Source organism: Dermacentor variabilis, chromosome 6 (assembly GCF_050947875.1).
Source record: "Dermacentor variabilis isolate Ectoservices chromosome 6, ASM5094787v1, whole genome shotgun sequence".
In the NCBI taxonomy this organism is placed as follows: Eukaryota; Metazoa; Arthropoda; class Arachnida; order Ixodida; family Ixodidae; genus Dermacentor; species Dermacentor variabilis.
In genome coordinates, this window is record NC_134573.1 from 27,636,649 (window position 1) to 27,655,975 (window position 19,327).

Here is a 19,327-nt window from a genome sequence, read left to right on the forward strand (position 1 = left end):
CACGGTGTTGACGAATATGGAAGCTAGATAGGTGGAGGAGTGAGCCTAGCCAACAATAAAGAAATGCTTTTCTACTGTATTATATGTTCCTATTTCTAAAAGAGAGCCTTCAGGTTTCCTCAATCTTGTGTTGCATGCTCAGGGTGTCTACCAAGTTGACATTTTCAAATTCCCTGAGTTTTCCAGGTTTTCCCTGAGCGGCACAGAACTTTGTTTTATGTCATGACGGGCTGACACTATGTTGCCTGATGCTGTCACTCTCAAGTATAAGCATTTAAAAAAAAATAACTTAATCCAGTTTGAATATTAAGGAGTAGTGTTTATTTTATACAAAATAGAAAATTGAAGGTAGGTGACAGTAAAATGCACAGCAAATAAAATATCTTCAAAACAGAAAAATGATAAAGCCCATTGTAAATCGAATCGAACATTTTCAAATACGAATAAATAGAGATGCATACATAATTAAATGTTTTTGAATATGAGCTATTTCTATCATCTGATACCAAGCTCATCGGTATGAGGCCTGCACTTTGTCACAACTAAGATTCTCTCAGCAGCTGGAAAGTCAACTTCAACTGTCCTCACATACTCTTAACCCACGCACAACACCTCCGTTTTGTGTTTCACACAAAATGTGCTTTCAAGAGTTTATTTTGGTTTGGATGACCCTCACCTACATCCTTGCGTTGGCCAGCACTTTGCTTTTTGAGCTCAAGCTCCCTCAAAAAAGTGGCAGCACAGTTCCTTTCCCGATCATTCCCCAATGTGACGGTCATTTCTGTTCTTGTCCTCGTTCTGCTGCGCGTTTTCCCCAAGGACCATCTGAAGCATCTTCTTGGTCAGTTGTACAGTCAACGTCCGATTTTTCGAACTCCCTAGGGGCCACGAAAACGTCCGAAAAAAATGAATGCATGTCTTTTACTGCCCTTAAGGGCTCAAATCCTCATAGGCACGTCCGAAAAAGCTCTGAAGGCCTGTCGGTACATGTATTAGGCATTTCGGTACTCGTACTGTGACAGGAAGTACTGGGTGCACGCGTGTATAATAATGGAATACTTACTGTATCCCGTGACAATTGCCCCTTCCCACGCTTGTTAAGCTTCACCGCAATGCTTCACGTACGCTTCACCGCATAACATTGCTGTGCCGAGGCGAAGCTGCCTTGCGAAAACCGGGATTGTGCAACGAGCCATGATTTCTAAGCTTTGAAGCCAATCGCGAGGATTACAGAGGCGGAGTCGGTGCCATTACTGACAGCGGCTAATTCTTTCAATGAAAAGCACGGCACCGAACGGCAAGAAGCTTAATAGCGAACGTCGAAGTAGCTAAGCCTACCGTTGCCGCAGTGGTGGCTACAGTTGCCAGCGGATCTGCGTGCGAGAGCGCCAGTTCGAGGCGGCGAGATAATCAAAACGGCGGTGTTGGCTATGATTATTGCTGTTTCGGACCTGCGGTAGCAGCAAACCGTCCGGAAAATCGGACGGCGAAGGGATGTTGCGTCTGAAATTACAAACGTTCTTACACATGTTCTTATACGGCTCTATGGGGCACGTGATCAGGGTGTCTACCAAGTTGACATTTCCAAATTCCCTGAGTTTTCCAGGTTTTACCTGAGTCCCTTTGCAATATTTCCTGAGTGACACAGAACTTTGTTTTATGTCAAGACAGGCTCTATACATCATGTCGCCCAATGGTGTCACTCTCTAGTAAGCATGTAAAAAAAAAAACAACAATCCAGTTTGAATATTAAGGGGTAGTGTTCATTTTATTCAAAAAGAAAACAGAAGGGAGGGGTTAGTAAAATGCACAGCGAATAAAATATCTTCGAAGGAAAATAAAACCCATTGCAAACTGAGTCGAACATTCTCAAATGCGAATAAAAAAAAAGATGCATACAGAATATTTTCGACTATGAGCTATTTCTATCGATTGATAGCAAGCTAACTGGTAAGTCAACCTCAACTGTCGTGACATACTCAGCCCACGCACAAGGCCTCAGTGTTGCGTTTCACTGCATTAAAGAGCTTTTCTTTTTTACTTGGGTGACGGACACCTGCATCTCCATGTCCACCAACACTTTGCTTTTAGAGTGCAAGCTCCCTCAAAAAAGCGGCAGCGTGCTTCCTTCCCCGTTCATTTCTCAATGCGTAGGTCCTTTGTCTTCTTGTTTTCCTTAGGCTGCGCATTCGCCACACGGACTATTTGAAGCATCCTCTTGGACAATTGTGCAGTCAGCGTCCGATTTTTCGGACTCTCTAGGGGCCGACAAAACGTCAAAAAAAAAATGAATGCATGTCTTTCACAGAACTTAAGGGTTCAAATCGCCACAGGCACGCCCGAAAAAGTTCTGAAGGCCTGCGAGTACACTAATTAGGCATATAGGTGCTCGTACTGTGACAGAAGATGGCGGGTGTACGCGGGTATAATTAAGGAACATATGTCATACTCTGTCCCGTGCCAGCAGCCCCTTCACACACTTGTTATGCTTCACAGCATAACATTTTTGTAATGCGGTGAAGCTGACTTTCGGGAACCGGCATTATGCAACGCGCCGTGCTTTCCGAACTTCGAAGCCAGTCACGATGACCACAAAGGCGATGTCGGTGCCATTGCTGATAGCGGCGAATTCTTTCAATGAAAAACACGGTACAGAACGGCAAGAAGCTTAAGTTGGCCTAGCATTGCTGCGGTGGTTGCTACGGCTGCCAGCGGATCTGCGTGCAAGTGTGCCGGTTCGAGGCGGCGAGGTTATCAAAATGGCGGAGGTTGTGGATTTTATTAATGCCGTTTCGGACCTGCGGTCACGGCAAAAAGTCCGGAAAATTTGACGGCGAAGGGTTCTTGCGTCCGAAATTTCAGCGTTCTTATACACCCTATGGGGTACGTACTGGTGCCGCGAAGCCGTCCGAATTATCTAGCGTCCGGAAAATCGCTCGTTGACTGTACTCTGACAAATCCTCCAGCCGATGAGGTGGCGTCAAAGACCATATGTTACGATTCCTCTTTGTTACTCGGGCCAGCATTACCGTGACTTTGGGTTCCCCTTCAATAAATTTACAGCCAATTTTCCCTGATAGAAGCACAAATTACCTGAGTTTTCCCCGAGTTTTTCCAGACTACTCAAAATCCCTGAGAATTCCCGGTTTGTGGACACCCTGGTGATGGTGCCGCGAAATCGTCCGCATTTCCGGGCATGACTGTAAACTAGCAACTACTCCAGCCGACGACACGGCGTCAAAGACAATTCGCTGCAATTCCTAGCTTTTACTCGAGCCAGCAGTAGGGCGACTTTCGTTCCCTTTCAAAAAAATTACGGCTAAGTTTTCCTGATTGAAGCACAAATTTCCTGAGTTTTCCCCGAGTTTTTCCAGACTATTCAGAATCCCTGAGAATTCCCGGTTTTTCCGGTTTTCCCGGTTGGTAGACGCCCTGACTGTTTGATGCTGGAATGCCAGGTTTTGTAAGTAATGTACTGTCACAGTAGCGCTAGGGAAAGCTTGTTTGTTTACCCTTTGAGTACACAGAGAGGGCCTAAGAAAAAAGCTGCATAAACAACTTGAAGAGCACGTCGGCCTCTGTTACAGAGGTAGCAGTCAGCAACATCTTCTGATAACAATATAAAATAATAGCAAAAGAAAGAAAATGCTTCGTGACATTCTGCATCATAAACAAACACAACAAAAAAAGAAAGCAATCTACATCATCACCTTTCGATAGGTAAGCAAGATTAACACATACATGTACTGCCAAAAAGTTCTGAAATGGTTCCTGCAGAAGTAGCCCTAATGATTGAAAAGATAAAGACATTGTCACAATGCGTAAAGTTCCCGACATTAGCAACACATCTGACTCAGTTGCATTTACAACTGTCTTAAAAAAAGCTTCAAGAAACATCCCAACTTAGGTATCGCATAGAAAACAGCAAGATAGATTTACAGTGAATGCAGCTTTGCTCCTCACATATCACTTTACTCAGTAAGTAGCGATCATTCACTTTCTTATATGTGTGGGAAAATCCACTCTTTTCATCAACAAAATTTGTGATTAGACAGTGCAGGCACATGCATGTAATCGTAGCTACGACCAGGTACACACACGCATTTAATAGCCATGCACCATTGTGAGCGTGAACAACCCCTGCCTCTATCATGCTTTCGATGATGCACGCTAACGCATTTAAATGTTTGTCCATCATAATAATAAACAAGTTGTTTACAGCACAATGTGTCGTTTTCCACGTGCCTTCAGCTGTGTCTTTAGTGCTATTCCTGCCTGAAAAAAAGTCACTGAAACAGCTATTGTGGTATTTTGTGTTCCTTGTAAGTCTTCTCTTCTAGGTAGGAATGCACAAATACTAAAATATTCAATTCCGGGGTTTTACGTGCCAAAGCCACGATTTGATTATGCAGCATTACCCGAATATTTTTACTCATGAATCGAATATCTAGGTACTGCTCGTTTTTATTTTCGAATATTGGGTACATTCGGTGGAAGACCCAGCCGCAGTTGGTGCGCCTTGACACAGGCCACGTTCCCACAGCACACAATCAATGTTCACTAGCCCATTAGGCCTAATTGGAGCTATGTTGTTGTGTGTCGGTTTCATACTGAATCAGTGCAGATATATTCACGGCGGTTGCACGGTGATCAGGAAGCCAACAAACTGCCTCACCAACGAAAGCGAGTGTACGGGATGACTGTTGTTCACGGCCGCCATCTTTTGCAAAACACTGCATAATGGTTCCTGATTTGGAACAGCATTTGTAGGCGAACATCGGTCTCTTTTTGCAGCTTCGAGGACCCCTCACAAGACTAGCTTTGGGCTTATATAATAGACTCGAAAACATCACATGACTAGTGGACTCACCGCCCGGCTGCACGCACTCACACGGCGGCAGATGGACGTGGACAAAAATGAGGGGGGGGGGAATGTCATGTGAATTTGTCGTGGGCCTCCCAATTTGAGAATCTACAACAGGCAGCAGATGACACAGAACCCAAAAGTGAAAAGGCTCTTCACTGTTGGCGCCCCTGTGCTGCATAGGTGACTGTGCAGAGTGGTGCCTAGTCATGTGATGTTTGGTGTCCGCTTTTGTCTGTAGCACAGATTGACCTTAACGAGCTGACAGTCACCCGCTACTTGCCATAAAGATGGAAAAGCCATTCTGTTCTCTGGAAGAAAACTGGAAAGCAGTAAAACTTTCTAAGCAATAGAAGATTGCCATCAACCTATTAAGGCCCGAGAAGCATCTAGTTGGTAGATTTGATCGACTGTTCGGTACTCAGTGATCTTGTCACATATTAAGTGCATTGTGAAAGTTTCATGAAATACACTTCATTCTTCGAATGCTACAATGGTGTAATTTATACAGTATTCTGGGCCCCAGGAACAAAACCTGCAGGCACCTTCAAAGTGACATTAAAATTAAAAGCACCGCAAATAGTTATACACACGAAGTCAAAACTAGCCTTGCTTGTACAAGTTCGGACGTGATTTATAGACTTGAATGTTCCTTCTGTAAGAAACAATATATCGGCGAAATGGGACAGTCAATGAATGTCAGACTAAACGAAGATCACGCGGAAACAGCTAAAGAGCTTCCGAAAGTCGTTGTCGAGCATTTCAACCAACCAGCTCATAACTTTGATCAACTTAAACTTTGCATCTTACAGTCAAATTTCCACTCTGTATGAGCAAGAAAATACAGAGAATCATACCTTATCCATAAGTTCAAAACATTGCAACCAATAGGCATAAACGTTTCAAAAGGAACTTAATACCCCTGCCACACGGGCACAGAAAATGACATTAAGTGGCTAATGCCTTAAACTTTTATGTCATTTGCGGGGTGGCACACGGACATGCTCAATGGCATTAAAGCTTAATGCCAGTTGTGACATAGAGCGTTCTCGTAACTCACTTTGCCGTCAAATGCGTGCTCTCGGTCCCAATGTCTCCACATTCTGACGAGACTAAACGGATTATTAGTGAAGAACAATTAATATATTCTTCACTTTCTTTAAAAAACTGCTCTTTCTCGCGGTGTAGTGCGTTCTTACAATTACTACAACTCACTTGGCCGTCGAATATGTACTCTCATTTACAATGCCCCCGCTGTGGCCGTAGTGACCATATTCGCATGATATTAGGCAAACTTGTAGATAAAAACAATATATTCTACACTTTTTAAAAAGGTGCTCTTTATTTTCATAGAGATCAGCAGGCGATCTTGCCGCTACTCACGGCTAGAGCACTAATCGTGAGTGCGTTAGCCAGGAGAAGCTGTTTGATTGCACGGCAGTGCTCCTTGCCTTGTTGGCCTCATACTGAAGCCTTCGAATTTCTCCACGATGCTTGACTCGAACAAGCACATATGCCAGAACAAACTGGAGCAAACGGTCAAATTCTTCGGGATCGCTGCTTGAGAGCTTTGAAGCTGTGAACGCTATTTTTCCAATATCAATGCTTTGACTACACTATGGATTGGCCGTTGAGCTAGCTTTGGCTTCAAACAGTTTACGGCTGGTTGGAACAATGACATTCCTGAAGTAAACTACATACAATGTGCTGATTAATGTTTCTCATGCCATTTCTTAAACATCTGCTCCCTAGATTAACTTTTTATTGTATTACGATTGGCAAGCAAACTTAACCGTTTCACTGGAGCTATCGCCATTGCAACGTAAATGTCATTAAGTATGTGTGTGTAGCAGCGATCGAAATATAATGGCATTAAGAAACTTAAGGTCTTAATCTTTTAATGGCATCAACCTCGCCCGTGTGGCACAGGTATGAGAGTCTATTCGCTATGCTAAATTTCAAGCTATAGGCAACAACATTTAGTTTGGTTGCTTAGTGTTTTTTTTCTTTCTTTCCTCTTTTTCTTCCTTTTATTTAGTTATTTATTACATATCAGTATATCTTTTATATATATATATATATATATATATTATGAGCAGCGGTTTCTGCCACTCCTTCTATTATCTCTTTCAGAGACACGATAGCCCATGACCACCAGACCACCAGCGAAGCATGTAATAGAAAGGTGCTGTGCATGCCATTGACACACCAACTGACATGTGACTGACAGATGGCCGTGTCACCGGCCTTGTGCGCAGCACTCCTTTATTCTCAATTCTACACCCTCACCACTAACACACCTTCGCTCGTTGCCGTACCCATCCACCGTACCCCCCTCTCCCCTTTAGAAGAACCCTACCTATATATATTGTGCCAAGGAAAGCATATGTCACCTTGAGAAAGACAAATTCACATAGACATATGTAACACACATCTTTCTAATGGTTTGTTCTGCTATAAATAATAAATCTGAGCTAGACAAAGTGCTGACAGGAAGATGGAGACTTGGTGTTGAGAGTGGGCAAACAAAGAAGCCTCAGGTTGGAGCTGACATTTTGATAAGGGGACCTGCCTACATCAGGCTGGGCAAGAACCGTTGCCCTATTGAACAACTTGTGAAACCCTGCCAAACAACATGACAACAATTATTGCCAAGTTGTTTCCCTGGCCAAGACAAGTCCACACTGTTAAAATGTTGTATTGGCATGTTCATCTACTATTGTTGACAGCTCTAAGTGATAGGACGTGAGATGAAGTAAACAGCACTGCAACGGCACGAAAATTATGAGTTGATAGTAGCGCCCAATCTTGGAGCTGCGCTGACTATGTCAGTGACAGGCTGACCTGGGCAGCACGTTAGAGAGGCCAGGGTCCTTGGGTCCCGGGACGAAGATGAAGCGCGAGTGCTTGACTAGGAGCGGGAACTCGCTGAGCATGTCGGCCAGTGCCTTGAAACCCTCTGTGATGAGACCAAGTGAGAAAATGGCTGCAGCAAGAAAACAGGCTGGTCATGCAGCATTAGAAACATTGCCTGCCCTCACGCACAACCCTGGAGCACAAATGAAGAGGACTGCAAAACATGAATTGAGTGCCACGAAACAAGCTGACGCACACGCATGCACGCACACACACACAAACACACACACACAAAGAATAAAATTATTTAACAACTTTCTTTGCTAGCTAATGATTTCATGAGTGGGAATACAATTACAAGAAAAAAGCAAAGCAGCAAAATAACTATATCTTGCATACTAATTAATTAACTTTATATGATAAAAAGAAATTGTTTGCATTAATTTGCAGATCATGCACATCATTAGCATTTTACTGACTCCAACCACTTGAAGCTGTTAGTCATCCCACAAAAGCATCAGACAATTTCACTCTCGATCTCTATTGTTTCTTCACTACAATAACAGGAAAAAAATTTCACTCTTTTTTCCCTACAACAACGTCAGAAACAGCTCTGAATGGCTGCCAGCACAGTCACTAGGTGTCTCGGTGCTCCTACTGTGACTGGAGTAGGTGCATGTGCACATGTATAATTAAGGAACACATACTAAACAATACTATGTTCCATGGCAGTGGTCTTCTTTCATTCTTAATATGCTTCACTGCGCAAAATGGCTGCGTAGCGGCAAAGCTGACTTAAGGGAACTGATCTATTGAACATATTACTTTTGCCTTCCGCGCACTCCTAAAGAGGAAGCTGTAGCTCGGTCCCAACTCTGACACGGCATGTTCAAATATGTGTAAAATGCAGAAACGCTTGTCTGAGATGACCCCTGGACCGATTTTAAGGAAATTTGCTGCATTTGAGAGACAAAGGTAAATTATAGTGATTGTTGGAAGCAGAATTTCAATTGAGGGCCTGAATTTTGTAAAAAGAATTTTCAAAATTTGGAAGTTAAAAAAAAAATAGAAGCACAATGTTTACAAATTAATAGCTCTGCATCAAGAACAGATATCGTGGTTCTGTAAATGGCATCCATTAGATCATTCAAAGCAGACATATTCCACATGTCAATTTATATGTTACGTGAATTAGTTACGTTGTGTGCAAGAGTTTTGCAAAATCTGTATTTCAATATTACAAAACTTTTTGAGATTCATGTGTAACATATCCATTTTGTCCGCCTTAGATGTAATATCATATACAATTCACCTAATTGTGATATCACTTTTCATTCCTGAGTTAAGAGTTGTAAACCATAGTTTTGTTTTCTGAAAATTTGTAATCTTTGGCAATTTTTATCAAAAATTGACAATTTAAATCGGAAATTCGAAACCAACAGTCACTAGATTTAATGTTTTTGTTTTAAATGCAACAAACCTCATCAAATTTGGTGATGTGGTTGACGAGAAAAACGATTTCTCCTTTTACATGTAGTATTTAGATAGGAGCATCCGAGCTAAAACTGCCACTTAATGCATATCTTGGTCTGAAAAGACCAGAGTTTGGCCTACAGTGCTTGGACACGGACAGCTTGGATTTAAATCTGATTTCGGCTAGCTGCCTAGCACTTAATGGCAGTTACGATGCAGTTGTGCTGCATAACATAATCTTTTAAATTTTTTCTTGTGGTGGGGTTAGGGCAGTTATTCTGGAGATTTAGGGCTATGCCTGTGCAATCAGGAAGATTGGTCGGAATTCGCGAGTCTCCTGGAAAAATCGGAAGAGTTGGCATGTATGTGCATGCAGTCGACACAAGGGACTAGATATGATAACAGACTACTGCGCTTGTCGCTATTGTTGTGATTTGAGCACTGCTTATGTTTTTGCCCAATAAAGAGTGAGATTCTTATCTCAGACCTTTGGTAGTGTTTGGTTCATCTCAACCACTGCAGTTTGACATTATGATATTCATCATTCGTGCACTGACCTTTGAGGAGTACACAGTCTTTCTGGAGGCCTGTGGAGCGCGATAGGAAGTTTCCCGCCAGCACAAAGCAGGCAGGGGCACCCTGCGCGAAACCAGTGAACAGCACCCGCAGGTGTGACAGGACCTGCGCAACCACAGAATGCCAGGTGTTGACTGGATATCTGTGGAATACTCTGCAGATATTAGACAGCCTCAGCACAGCATTACCATTATCAATCCCTGGTAAGTTTGCAGGAAATGTCATTGCATAACAACATTGACGGGCCAAGGCTGTCCATTTCAATCGTAACTCGCCTGTGTTGCTTGCTCTTCATCGGGAACAAAAGAATTTATGGTGACTTTTCACTTCAGGAATGTGGGTGACACGCAGGCGTATGGGTGCTATAGCGCACACGACGCTATCGGCCCTTGGTGCACCTTGACGCCTACACTGTCCACATAGCAGATCGTATTCAAGACGGGGCTTGCACGGCCATGCCATACGGAGCAGCCACCAGAGTAGAGCACCCCTTCGTAAACATTAGCTTGCTAACTAAATTAACTAGCGTGGTGCCAGCGTGCACAGGCAAACATGAACACTTCGCACTCGATGACCGTGGACATTCACTGTCAAGATGCTGGTGTGAGGAATCACGGCAGCAGCAGCGAGCGAAGTGACGCTTCAACGTAAAGTGAGGGGTGAGAACGCAGTGCACACAAAGCTATGAGGAGTCAACCCACCTAGACTGTGACCCCAAAGCAGATCGCTTTCAAGATAAAACCTGTGTGACCACGCGCAGCCGAAGTACAATGGCCCACCTCCGTCCCCTCCCCGAATGCTACGCGCACAACGGAATATGGCATGCTTCCTCTCTTGTGCCCGCAAGATTGAGCCGCCATCGTCGGCTCACAGTCACACGCTTTCACTCGCACACACAGGATGATGTTTTCCCAGTACGTCTGCATCGCAAACAATACCTGTAGCAACTGACAGGCGTGCCTCTGCCTACCTTCATTCTCCGCAACGCTTCACCTTGCTTTTCTTTCCTGCCTTTGCTCAACATTACTTACACTTTCCTCTAGGTGACACGACTTCGCCGTGTGCTCGCGCTTCTTCGTAGTTTCCCTGCATGTGATTTTCTTCACCTCCAGGCACCTTCCCCGTTCGCTTGCTTTACAGCTTTAGACAGACACTGCTGATTTCAAGAGCTGGACAGTTACACTTGTGGGTAAAAAACATCCCATCCCTCAATCTCACCTCACTTTGAGGATAAAACATAAGCAATGCTTTTTGCTTTTATATTGAGATCAGTTGCTTGTGTTGATGCTGCTGGGCCTCGAGAGATAACACCTAAGTGGGTAAGTGTGTCAATGTCTTTCTAACAGGTGACGCCACAGCTTAAGCAGCATCAAAACAAGCAGCTCATCCCGATAATAACGACCAAACAGCACCTATACTTTGTCCTCAGTGTCAGACGAGATTAAGTGATGGCTGAATTTACCATTCGCTTTTTGGAATGGAAGATATTTCTGAAAGTGACTATCCAAGGATACGGCACACCTTTCTTGGACTTTTGTGGAATAGGGTCGCTTTCTGTCAAATCTAGTATTTCGGACCTTCTAGTGATCCACTCCGAGTTCGAATTATTGGTCGGTGACTGTATTCGCCTTAAGACATTTGTGCAGAGCTCATCGAACCTAAATAACTTTAACATAAATCTAAACTAATCTAAATTTAACAGCTCCCAGCTTTACATGCTCATTGACAGAATTTAGTAGCTCACGTGTACAGGGTGTCCCAGCTAACTTCAGTCAAAGTTCAAAATATAGATGGGCGAATATCAATTTTTTGTAATAGAAATCAAATACAGCAAAACTTCATTCATTCGGATTTCACAGGACTGGAAAAAATGTCCGAATTAACTGAATGTCAATTTGTCGAGGGTATCAAGACAATAATAATCAAATGCTTACTAAATCAACATGCTTCTATTTACAGATAGAATCAGCAAAGCCTGTTCCTATTATGCACAAAAGCAGTGAAAAAGGTGCAATTCTTGTTACCTCATGACTCATTAGCTCTTGCAGAGGTGAAGGCTTGAAGCTTCATTCGAGACATGCCTTTTACTACTGCTGCATTTTTACCAGTGAGCTGGTCGGCAACAGTTGACAGGTCTGCTGCCAGCGCGTGGGCCGCAGTAGAATCGCTCTTCATCCTGAACAGCTTCTGCCGTGTTTGATATTACGTGCCCATTGCGCTGAGTCAAAAGAAAACTAGTTTGCCGTAACCGCTGAGCACTACAGTCACTACTGGCACGATCATGATTGGTGACCACGCAGTTCTGAATGCACACGACCATTGCGGTGTCGTGTGCAGTGCGGTGTCGTGTATGCAAGAATAAAGGATATAAAGGCACAAATAGGCTCCAAGTGTTCATTCCCATGCTCGTTCTTGTCTTCCCGCATGGCTTCCGCTGATGACTGTGGAAATGCAGACCCTGTCGCTTTGTTTCGGTTGGTTGCTAGTGCCGCTTTGTTTGTTTTGCGACACTTCAACAGTTGTCTAAATTAAACTGTCTGCACCCAACTATGCCCAAATTAATGAGAGTTTGAGGACATTGCACGAGAACAAGGCACGGCACTGCTTGGTGCGGAATGAACACGCTGCTCGTATCATTCCAGAACCTGGCAAGCTGGGTTGCTGTTACCACTGGACTGTGTGACTGCGCCTGGTCCACACCGGAGACCTACTCGTGCCAGTAACACCCACCGGCCACCTGGATCAACCCCCGAACTCAATACCCATCACCAGCCTGCTGACACCAGTCTGTGTCTGCAACTTCGCCTGGCAACACATCTCATCGTCGACATCACCTATCACGTGGGGCGAGCGCGCCCTACTTAATCTATGACCGACCACCGAAAGCCCGGGGCACGACACCGCTTGGCGCAGAATGATCCCGCTGCTCGTATCATTCCAGGTTGGTTACCTTAGCCATTCTAAGCAATACTCTACCAGTAACTACTTCCTTGTCGTGGTGTCGTGCCCCTATGACTTCAAATTACGCAACTTGTTATCTATGTGTTACAATGTGTTTGCCTTACAATTGCTGTCACAGTTAATTTTATTGTTATCCGGTGATGTGGAGCTAAACCCCGGCCAAGCTATAGCTCAAATAGAAGCTATCTTTGACGCTATCAAGCAGCTCGAGGAAACCATCTTAACAATTCGCTCAGAAATTGACCAGCTCAAAGCAGTGCAAGCTAACCATGAAACAGTTCTCTCAACACTAACAAACGGAATTACGTCGTTGGAATCTGTCCAAATTGAGCCCTCATCGAACGTCATACCTGAAGACGTGGTCAAAATTAAATGTGAAATAGAAACACTCAAAGCTGCTAATACCGACGATAGTAATTGCCTGCGCCGTAACAATCTTCTTTTCCTAAGAATTGACAACTCTGCAAAATAACGTGGGAAGAATCGAAGCTTAGCGTCATAAAATTTTGCAATAATCAACTTGGTATTATCCTTGAACCAAATGTCATTGAGCAAGCTCATCGAATTGGAAAATTTGCGCACAAAAAAAATGTCCAATCATGATAAAGCTGGCTCACTTTAAAACAAAAGAAAAAATTCTCAACAGTGGAAATAAGCTAAAAGAAATGGCCTTCGCTGTGAGAGATTACTTTGCTGCAGCCACTCGCGTTGCACGTGCTAAGCTTCTGCAATTCATTCAGCCACAAAAGTGTGCGTTTCAGTTGAGGGTGGACAAATTTATTGTTGGGAACAAGGTCTACTTCTACGACGCGAAAACTGACAGCATCATGGAACTCGGCAACTCACCCGTCATTACATTGCAGAAGAACTCATCGTCAGATGCCGTTTCTGATGGCAGCGCATGACATGTTTAGAAACATTCCGCCTCGTGTAACACGTGTATCCACCCTGTGGCAGTTCTAAACTTAAACACTGCATTTGCTAACATACGAAGCATAATCCCTAAACGCAACGAACTTCACAGTTTCATCAATGATATCAGTGCTGACATAGTAGTACTAACTGAAACAGGGTTGCACGAAGACATCATAGATACAGAAGCGTTTCCTTCAGATTTGAATTTCACAATTTTTCGGTGTGAAGAAAAGGCAAAAAAGGAGGTGGCGTGCTTATTGTCATCAAAAAAGCCCTATCTTCCTCACACATCCTCAATGACGGAAACATAATTAATGTGGGTACTCGTATCAAACGGGGCCTTGAAATTGTTTTTTTGGGCCTGCTATAGGCCACCGGACAACCACCCTGACTTCTGCGACCTACTTCATGAATCCCTAACTACAGTAACAAATAAATATACTAAGGCACCAATATTTCTATTTGGGGACTTCCATTATCCAGCAATCAGCTGGCCGTTGCTTTTAGTGTAGAATGGGTCTCCGTTTAAAGAACAATTTTTAAACACTGTACTTGCTTTCAATCTTCACCAGACCGTAACTTGCCCTACCAGGGGTAATAATATCCTCGACCTCCTACTAACTGCGTGCCCTGACGACATAAAAACCATTAATACGCTCCCTAGTCTTAGTGACTACAATCTAATTCCTATTTGCATTGCCACTCCTCTGAAAAATAAATCGCCTACTCAGAAAGTAATCACAAATTACAAGAGAGGAAATTTTTATGCCACTAATTTTGAACTCTCCAATTTCTTAGTTAACTTCAGGAATACATACCTAACTCGAATCAATGCTACTAGACTACAATGCTCAACCTCAAGAACAAATACATCCCTACTATACTTATTAAATCCGATCATAACTGCCAATGGTTTAACAGACAGCTTAAAATACTATGCAACTGCAAGAAACACCTCTACAGAACGACCCACCTAAGCCAAAGTGCAACAGCATGGGAGCGGTACCGCTCATGCGTTAAACAATACTTAAACGAACTTAAAGCTGCAAAAATCAAATTTTCTTCTGACGACCTTCTATGAATACTTCAAACAAGCACTAATAAATTTTGGCGCATGCTTTCCCCTACGTCACAACCTAATCGAATAGACCTCCCAAACGCTAACGCAGACCCTGTCGATGCCGCGCATTGTGATTCTGCTTTAAACGACCCTTTTTCGTCTGCGTTTTGCGCTGCTAATAATACCACTGATACAGGAACATTGCTCGATTCTGCCTTTATAGTAATGCCAGGAATTGAAATCTGCCCAGAAGGAATAGTTAAACTGATTAACAATCTCAAATTTTCATCCTCGGCTGGCTGTGACAATATTAACAGCAAATTACTAAAAGGTACTATATCAGTCTCAAGCCAGATACTACACTTGGATCTTCACGCAGTCATTACAAACAGGAAACATCCCTGACAACTGGAAGAAAGCTCAGGTTATCACAATTTTTAAAACAGGTAATAGCACGATCCCAGCAAACTACTGTTTTATATCCTTTAACCAGTATCCCATCGAAAATGCTCAAACATATCATAGCTTCAAACCAAATGACCTATCTGGAATCCATCAATTTTTTCTTGATGGTTTCCAACTGTTTCCAGAAACATGGTTTTTGGAAACAGTTGTGTGAAATTCAACTGGCAGAATTCACACCCGATATACAACATTACATGGACGAAAACCTTCAAATTGACGCCATAATTTTAGATTTTTCTAAGGCATTTGACCATGTCCCTCATAGCCAATCTCTCTAAACTGTGCAACCTTGGAATCCCTCCCAACATAATTTCCTGGCTAGAAAATTTTTTAACACTCGGGAAGCAGTTCACAACTGCTAATAACTATGACTCACCTCTCTCTGACATAACGTCAGGCTTATCCTAGGATGCCTGTCTCTCCCCGCTTCTCTTCCTAATATACATAAATGACTTGCCCACTAACATACTAACCAAGTTAAGACTTTTTGCCGATGACTGCGTTTTATACTCTCCCATCTGTAATCCAGACGACAGCACTACACTTCAACATGACCTAGGATTAATTGCAACTTGGTGTGATAAATCAGTCATGCCATTAAACCCTAATAAATGTAAAATGATGTCTTTTACCAGCAAAATCAACACAGCACATTACACCTATAGGATCAAGTCATTACCAGTTAGCCGTACATCGTCATACAAATATCTCGGAGTGCCTATGTCACCGTCGCTATCATAGTCAACCCATATTCAGTCCATCTGCGCAGAAGCCTCACACACACTTGGATACATTTGCCGAAACTTGAAATTAGCATCACCGGACATAAAAAAGCTAGCTTATCAAACCTTCGTGTGACCAAAACTCGAGTATGCTTATTCAATTTGGCTTCCCTCACAAACGCATCTTACCAACGATTCAGAAAGGATCCAAAACCGTGCCACCCGTTTTATATGCTCCCAATACTCAATTGATACCAGCATCACCGCAATGAAAGAATCACTGAATCTGCCGCCACTTGAATCTTGTCGTATCGTTTCCCGACTGTGCCTTATCCATGGTTTTTTTCTATCACCCTCAATCACGACACATTCTTCTGCAACCACTACATCAAACTTCATCCTGCATAAAACACAGCCACCCAACAGCACCAATCAACGGCCGAAGTTCTGCCATGAATAAATACTTCTTTCCCAATGGTATAACACTATGGAACAATCTACCCGATAATATAGTCACATGCAGTAACCGACAAACTTTTTGCAATATACTAAGCAATCACATGTGGCAATCTACAATCTAACTGAATATACTCGTCCTATGCCATTTTAGAATGCTCTTTTATGTCCCGCTTTGTAATATTGTCATTGCTCTTGGTTTTTTTATCTTGTGTACTGCGTTTTTTTCATCTCTTTGAGTTTTGTTGAATTGTATATTACACCTTGTACGCCCCCCCCCCCTCCCCTCCTTATGTAATGCCTTCGGGCCTTTAAGGTGAAAATAAATGAGATGAATTAAATAATGCATATTGTACGATGCGAAAGGTACTGGGATCGATACCCAGCACCTCCACCGAAATGTTATGTGCGGAGAGACGCAAATAAAGGAACCAACTACGATGTATTTACAAGAGCAGGGCAGCCATAGACCAAGATGGTGACCAGCACAAGCCAAGCCCAGATGCCCGTCTTCAGCTTCCTTTGCGCCATGTCTCTTATGTTGTATAGCAACAATATGCTTCCACGACTGGGCAACGAGTCCGAATTATTCGGTTTTCCGAATTAAGAAGGGCGGAATTAACTAGGTGTTATTGTATAAATAGGAAGTACTGAATATCGAATTGAATATGGAATAGTCAAATGCAGACACATATATTTACAGCAGGAATATTGGTTTCAGTAAAATTAGGCACTAGGTGTGTACTGACAAGTGCTGAAGAGACGATTATCAGGGACAAAAGATCAGTTTTATACACAAGATCACTAAGTGTCACCAAGAAAATTGCACAGGTACCTCTCGACAACTTTAGAACCTGGTTGCAAACAAGCTTTCCAAGAATTAATGGCTGCTGTACGACTAGCTCTTAAGCACACTGAAGTAAATAATTGCCAAAAAGAAAATGAGAGTTTGTGGAAGAAGAAAAAATTAAGCTGCTGAAAGACTTCTGTGCTCTAAACATATGCAAGAGGCGTGTTGCAAGGAAAACATCAATGGCTGTAGCTTGAAATATAAAACTGCTAAATGACTATACCGCCAAAAACACCAAATGACAGATTGCAAGCAAAATCACAGGTCGTTATGCGGGCTTCTGGCATGAAAGAAAAGCAAAGCTTGCATTACCCAATTTTTTCCTGCATTGTTTCAAAAACTTCTGTGGTTATTTCACCCTCATAAGTTGCAATACCTTGTTTAGGAGATACAGAGCTGTAACCAGATTTTTACAGTTGGCTATTACAGAATATATGATTAGTTTTGACTATTTGAAAACACCGAGTATAATTACTTTTCAAATATGAATATGGATAGTTTGTGTGTAATATCCGTATTACATTCGAAACTTCAAATATTTGCCCACTGCTGTTTAAGTGGGTGCGCTATGGGATGGTGTGACTGAAACGAAATTGCTGGCCACTCTATGAAGCAAATCGCTGTTTTATTTCATTGTTTTTATTGGAAAGATTAATCAACCCTAACCAATAATTCAATAATATTTTATTTAACTCCACAAGCATTTTATTTAGGGAGAAGCTTCCAAATGTGGAAATTGTTGAGAGTTCTAGAAAATATCCAATTCAGCATTATTTAAATTCCTACCTATTATGCAATAACTAAAAGCAATCATAAAGCAATCTGTGAAAGTATGAAAAGAACCCATGTGACTACCCGCTTGTATGTCATGATTGTGGTGCAGAATCGAATTTGTGGTCGCTCCAGCCCTGAGACATTTCACCCGCTTAAACAATGTGTACAGGTAAACAAGTGCATGCTAAATTATTCATCTCTGAAAATGTATTCACTCTTGAGGTTCTCGATGGTACTTGAGCACTGTGTGGAAGCATTCGAACCACTCCTCTGGGAGGAGGAGGAGGAGTAGGAGTAGGAGTAGGAGGAGTAGGAGTAATCCTACTGCAAGAAACTCTCACACACACCACCACGTTCACCGGTTACGAGTGGTTACTAGGCCTGTCTCTAAAAAGCTCACCTGCCACGCGCACGACCTCGGCACGTCCGAGGTGGACAGCACGATGACAAAGATTCTCCCAAGCGACGCGTCCCGACAAAGTGTGTACATTCTCAACATGTACAGCAGCCCCAGACAAAACAGTCAACGTTTCGGACGCCTATTCCAGAGAGCCTATTCCAGAGTCCTGCAGGCTCAAACCCGCTCGTGATAGCTGGTGAATTTAACGCTGCCCATCGCACCTGGGGTTACGTGTATGACACCCCCAAGAGTACCGCATTGTGGCAGCATGCCTACGACCTGGATCTCACCCTAGTGATGGACAAGGCGTTCCCTACTTGCATCGGCATGTCCACGCACAGCGACACCACCTCGGATCTCTGCTTCGTGAAGAACACAGCTGATGCCAGCTGGTCCAATCTTGCGGAGGATCTTGGCAGCGACCATCTCATACTGGTGGTGCACTTACCCAGCATCATCAGGAAGCCCAAGTTGTACACATGGGTCGACTGGGACCTCTTTTGCAAGACTCGTGCCTCACGACTCCCTCCAGACACTGCCCTGAATCTCGAGACCTGGACGGCTCAGCTGAAGGCCGACGTCAGTAAGGCCACAAAAACATTCAGCACGGACATTCCAACCAAGAAGATGAACAGCCGCCTCGCCCATTTGCTCGAGGCCAAACAGTCTCTACTGACACGATGGAAGAGCCAGCCTCTCAACCGCAGGCTCCGCAAACGCATTGCAGAACTGAACAAGAACATAATGGAACACTGCAGCACCCTTTCCAAGCAGCAATGGGACGAGGTCTGTAACTCGGTCGATGGCACAGAGTAAGACATATAGGAGGTAAAACTCCCGTCAGCATGAGCGAGCGCGGGCGACCAGATAAAGTCACAATTGTTGCATGCGCCGACGCTACCGTATACAGTGGCGGCACCATGCGGCGCGTCGTAGAAGCCGCAGCGGAAAAAAA

General features: G+C 43.3%; 1 protein-coding gene across 5 annotated transcripts in view; it reads right to left on the reverse strand.

The window, feature by feature from the left end:
- PolE2 (DNA polymerase epsilon subunit 2) overlaps positions 1–19,327 on the reverse strand; it is a 116,739-nt gene that overhangs the window by 38,019 nt on the left and 59,393 nt on the right. For all 5 annotated transcript variants that reach the window (XM_075694908.1, XM_075694910.1, XM_075694907.1 and 2 more), the window contains 2 exons: positions 9,751–9,874; positions 7,709–7,823 (listed from right to left, as the gene is read on the reverse strand). In XM_075694908.1, the coding sequence (XP_075551023.1) occupies positions 7,709–7,823; positions 9,751–9,874 (239 nt within the window). The remainder of the gene's footprint in view (positions 1–7,708; positions 7,824–9,750; positions 9,875–19,327) is intronic.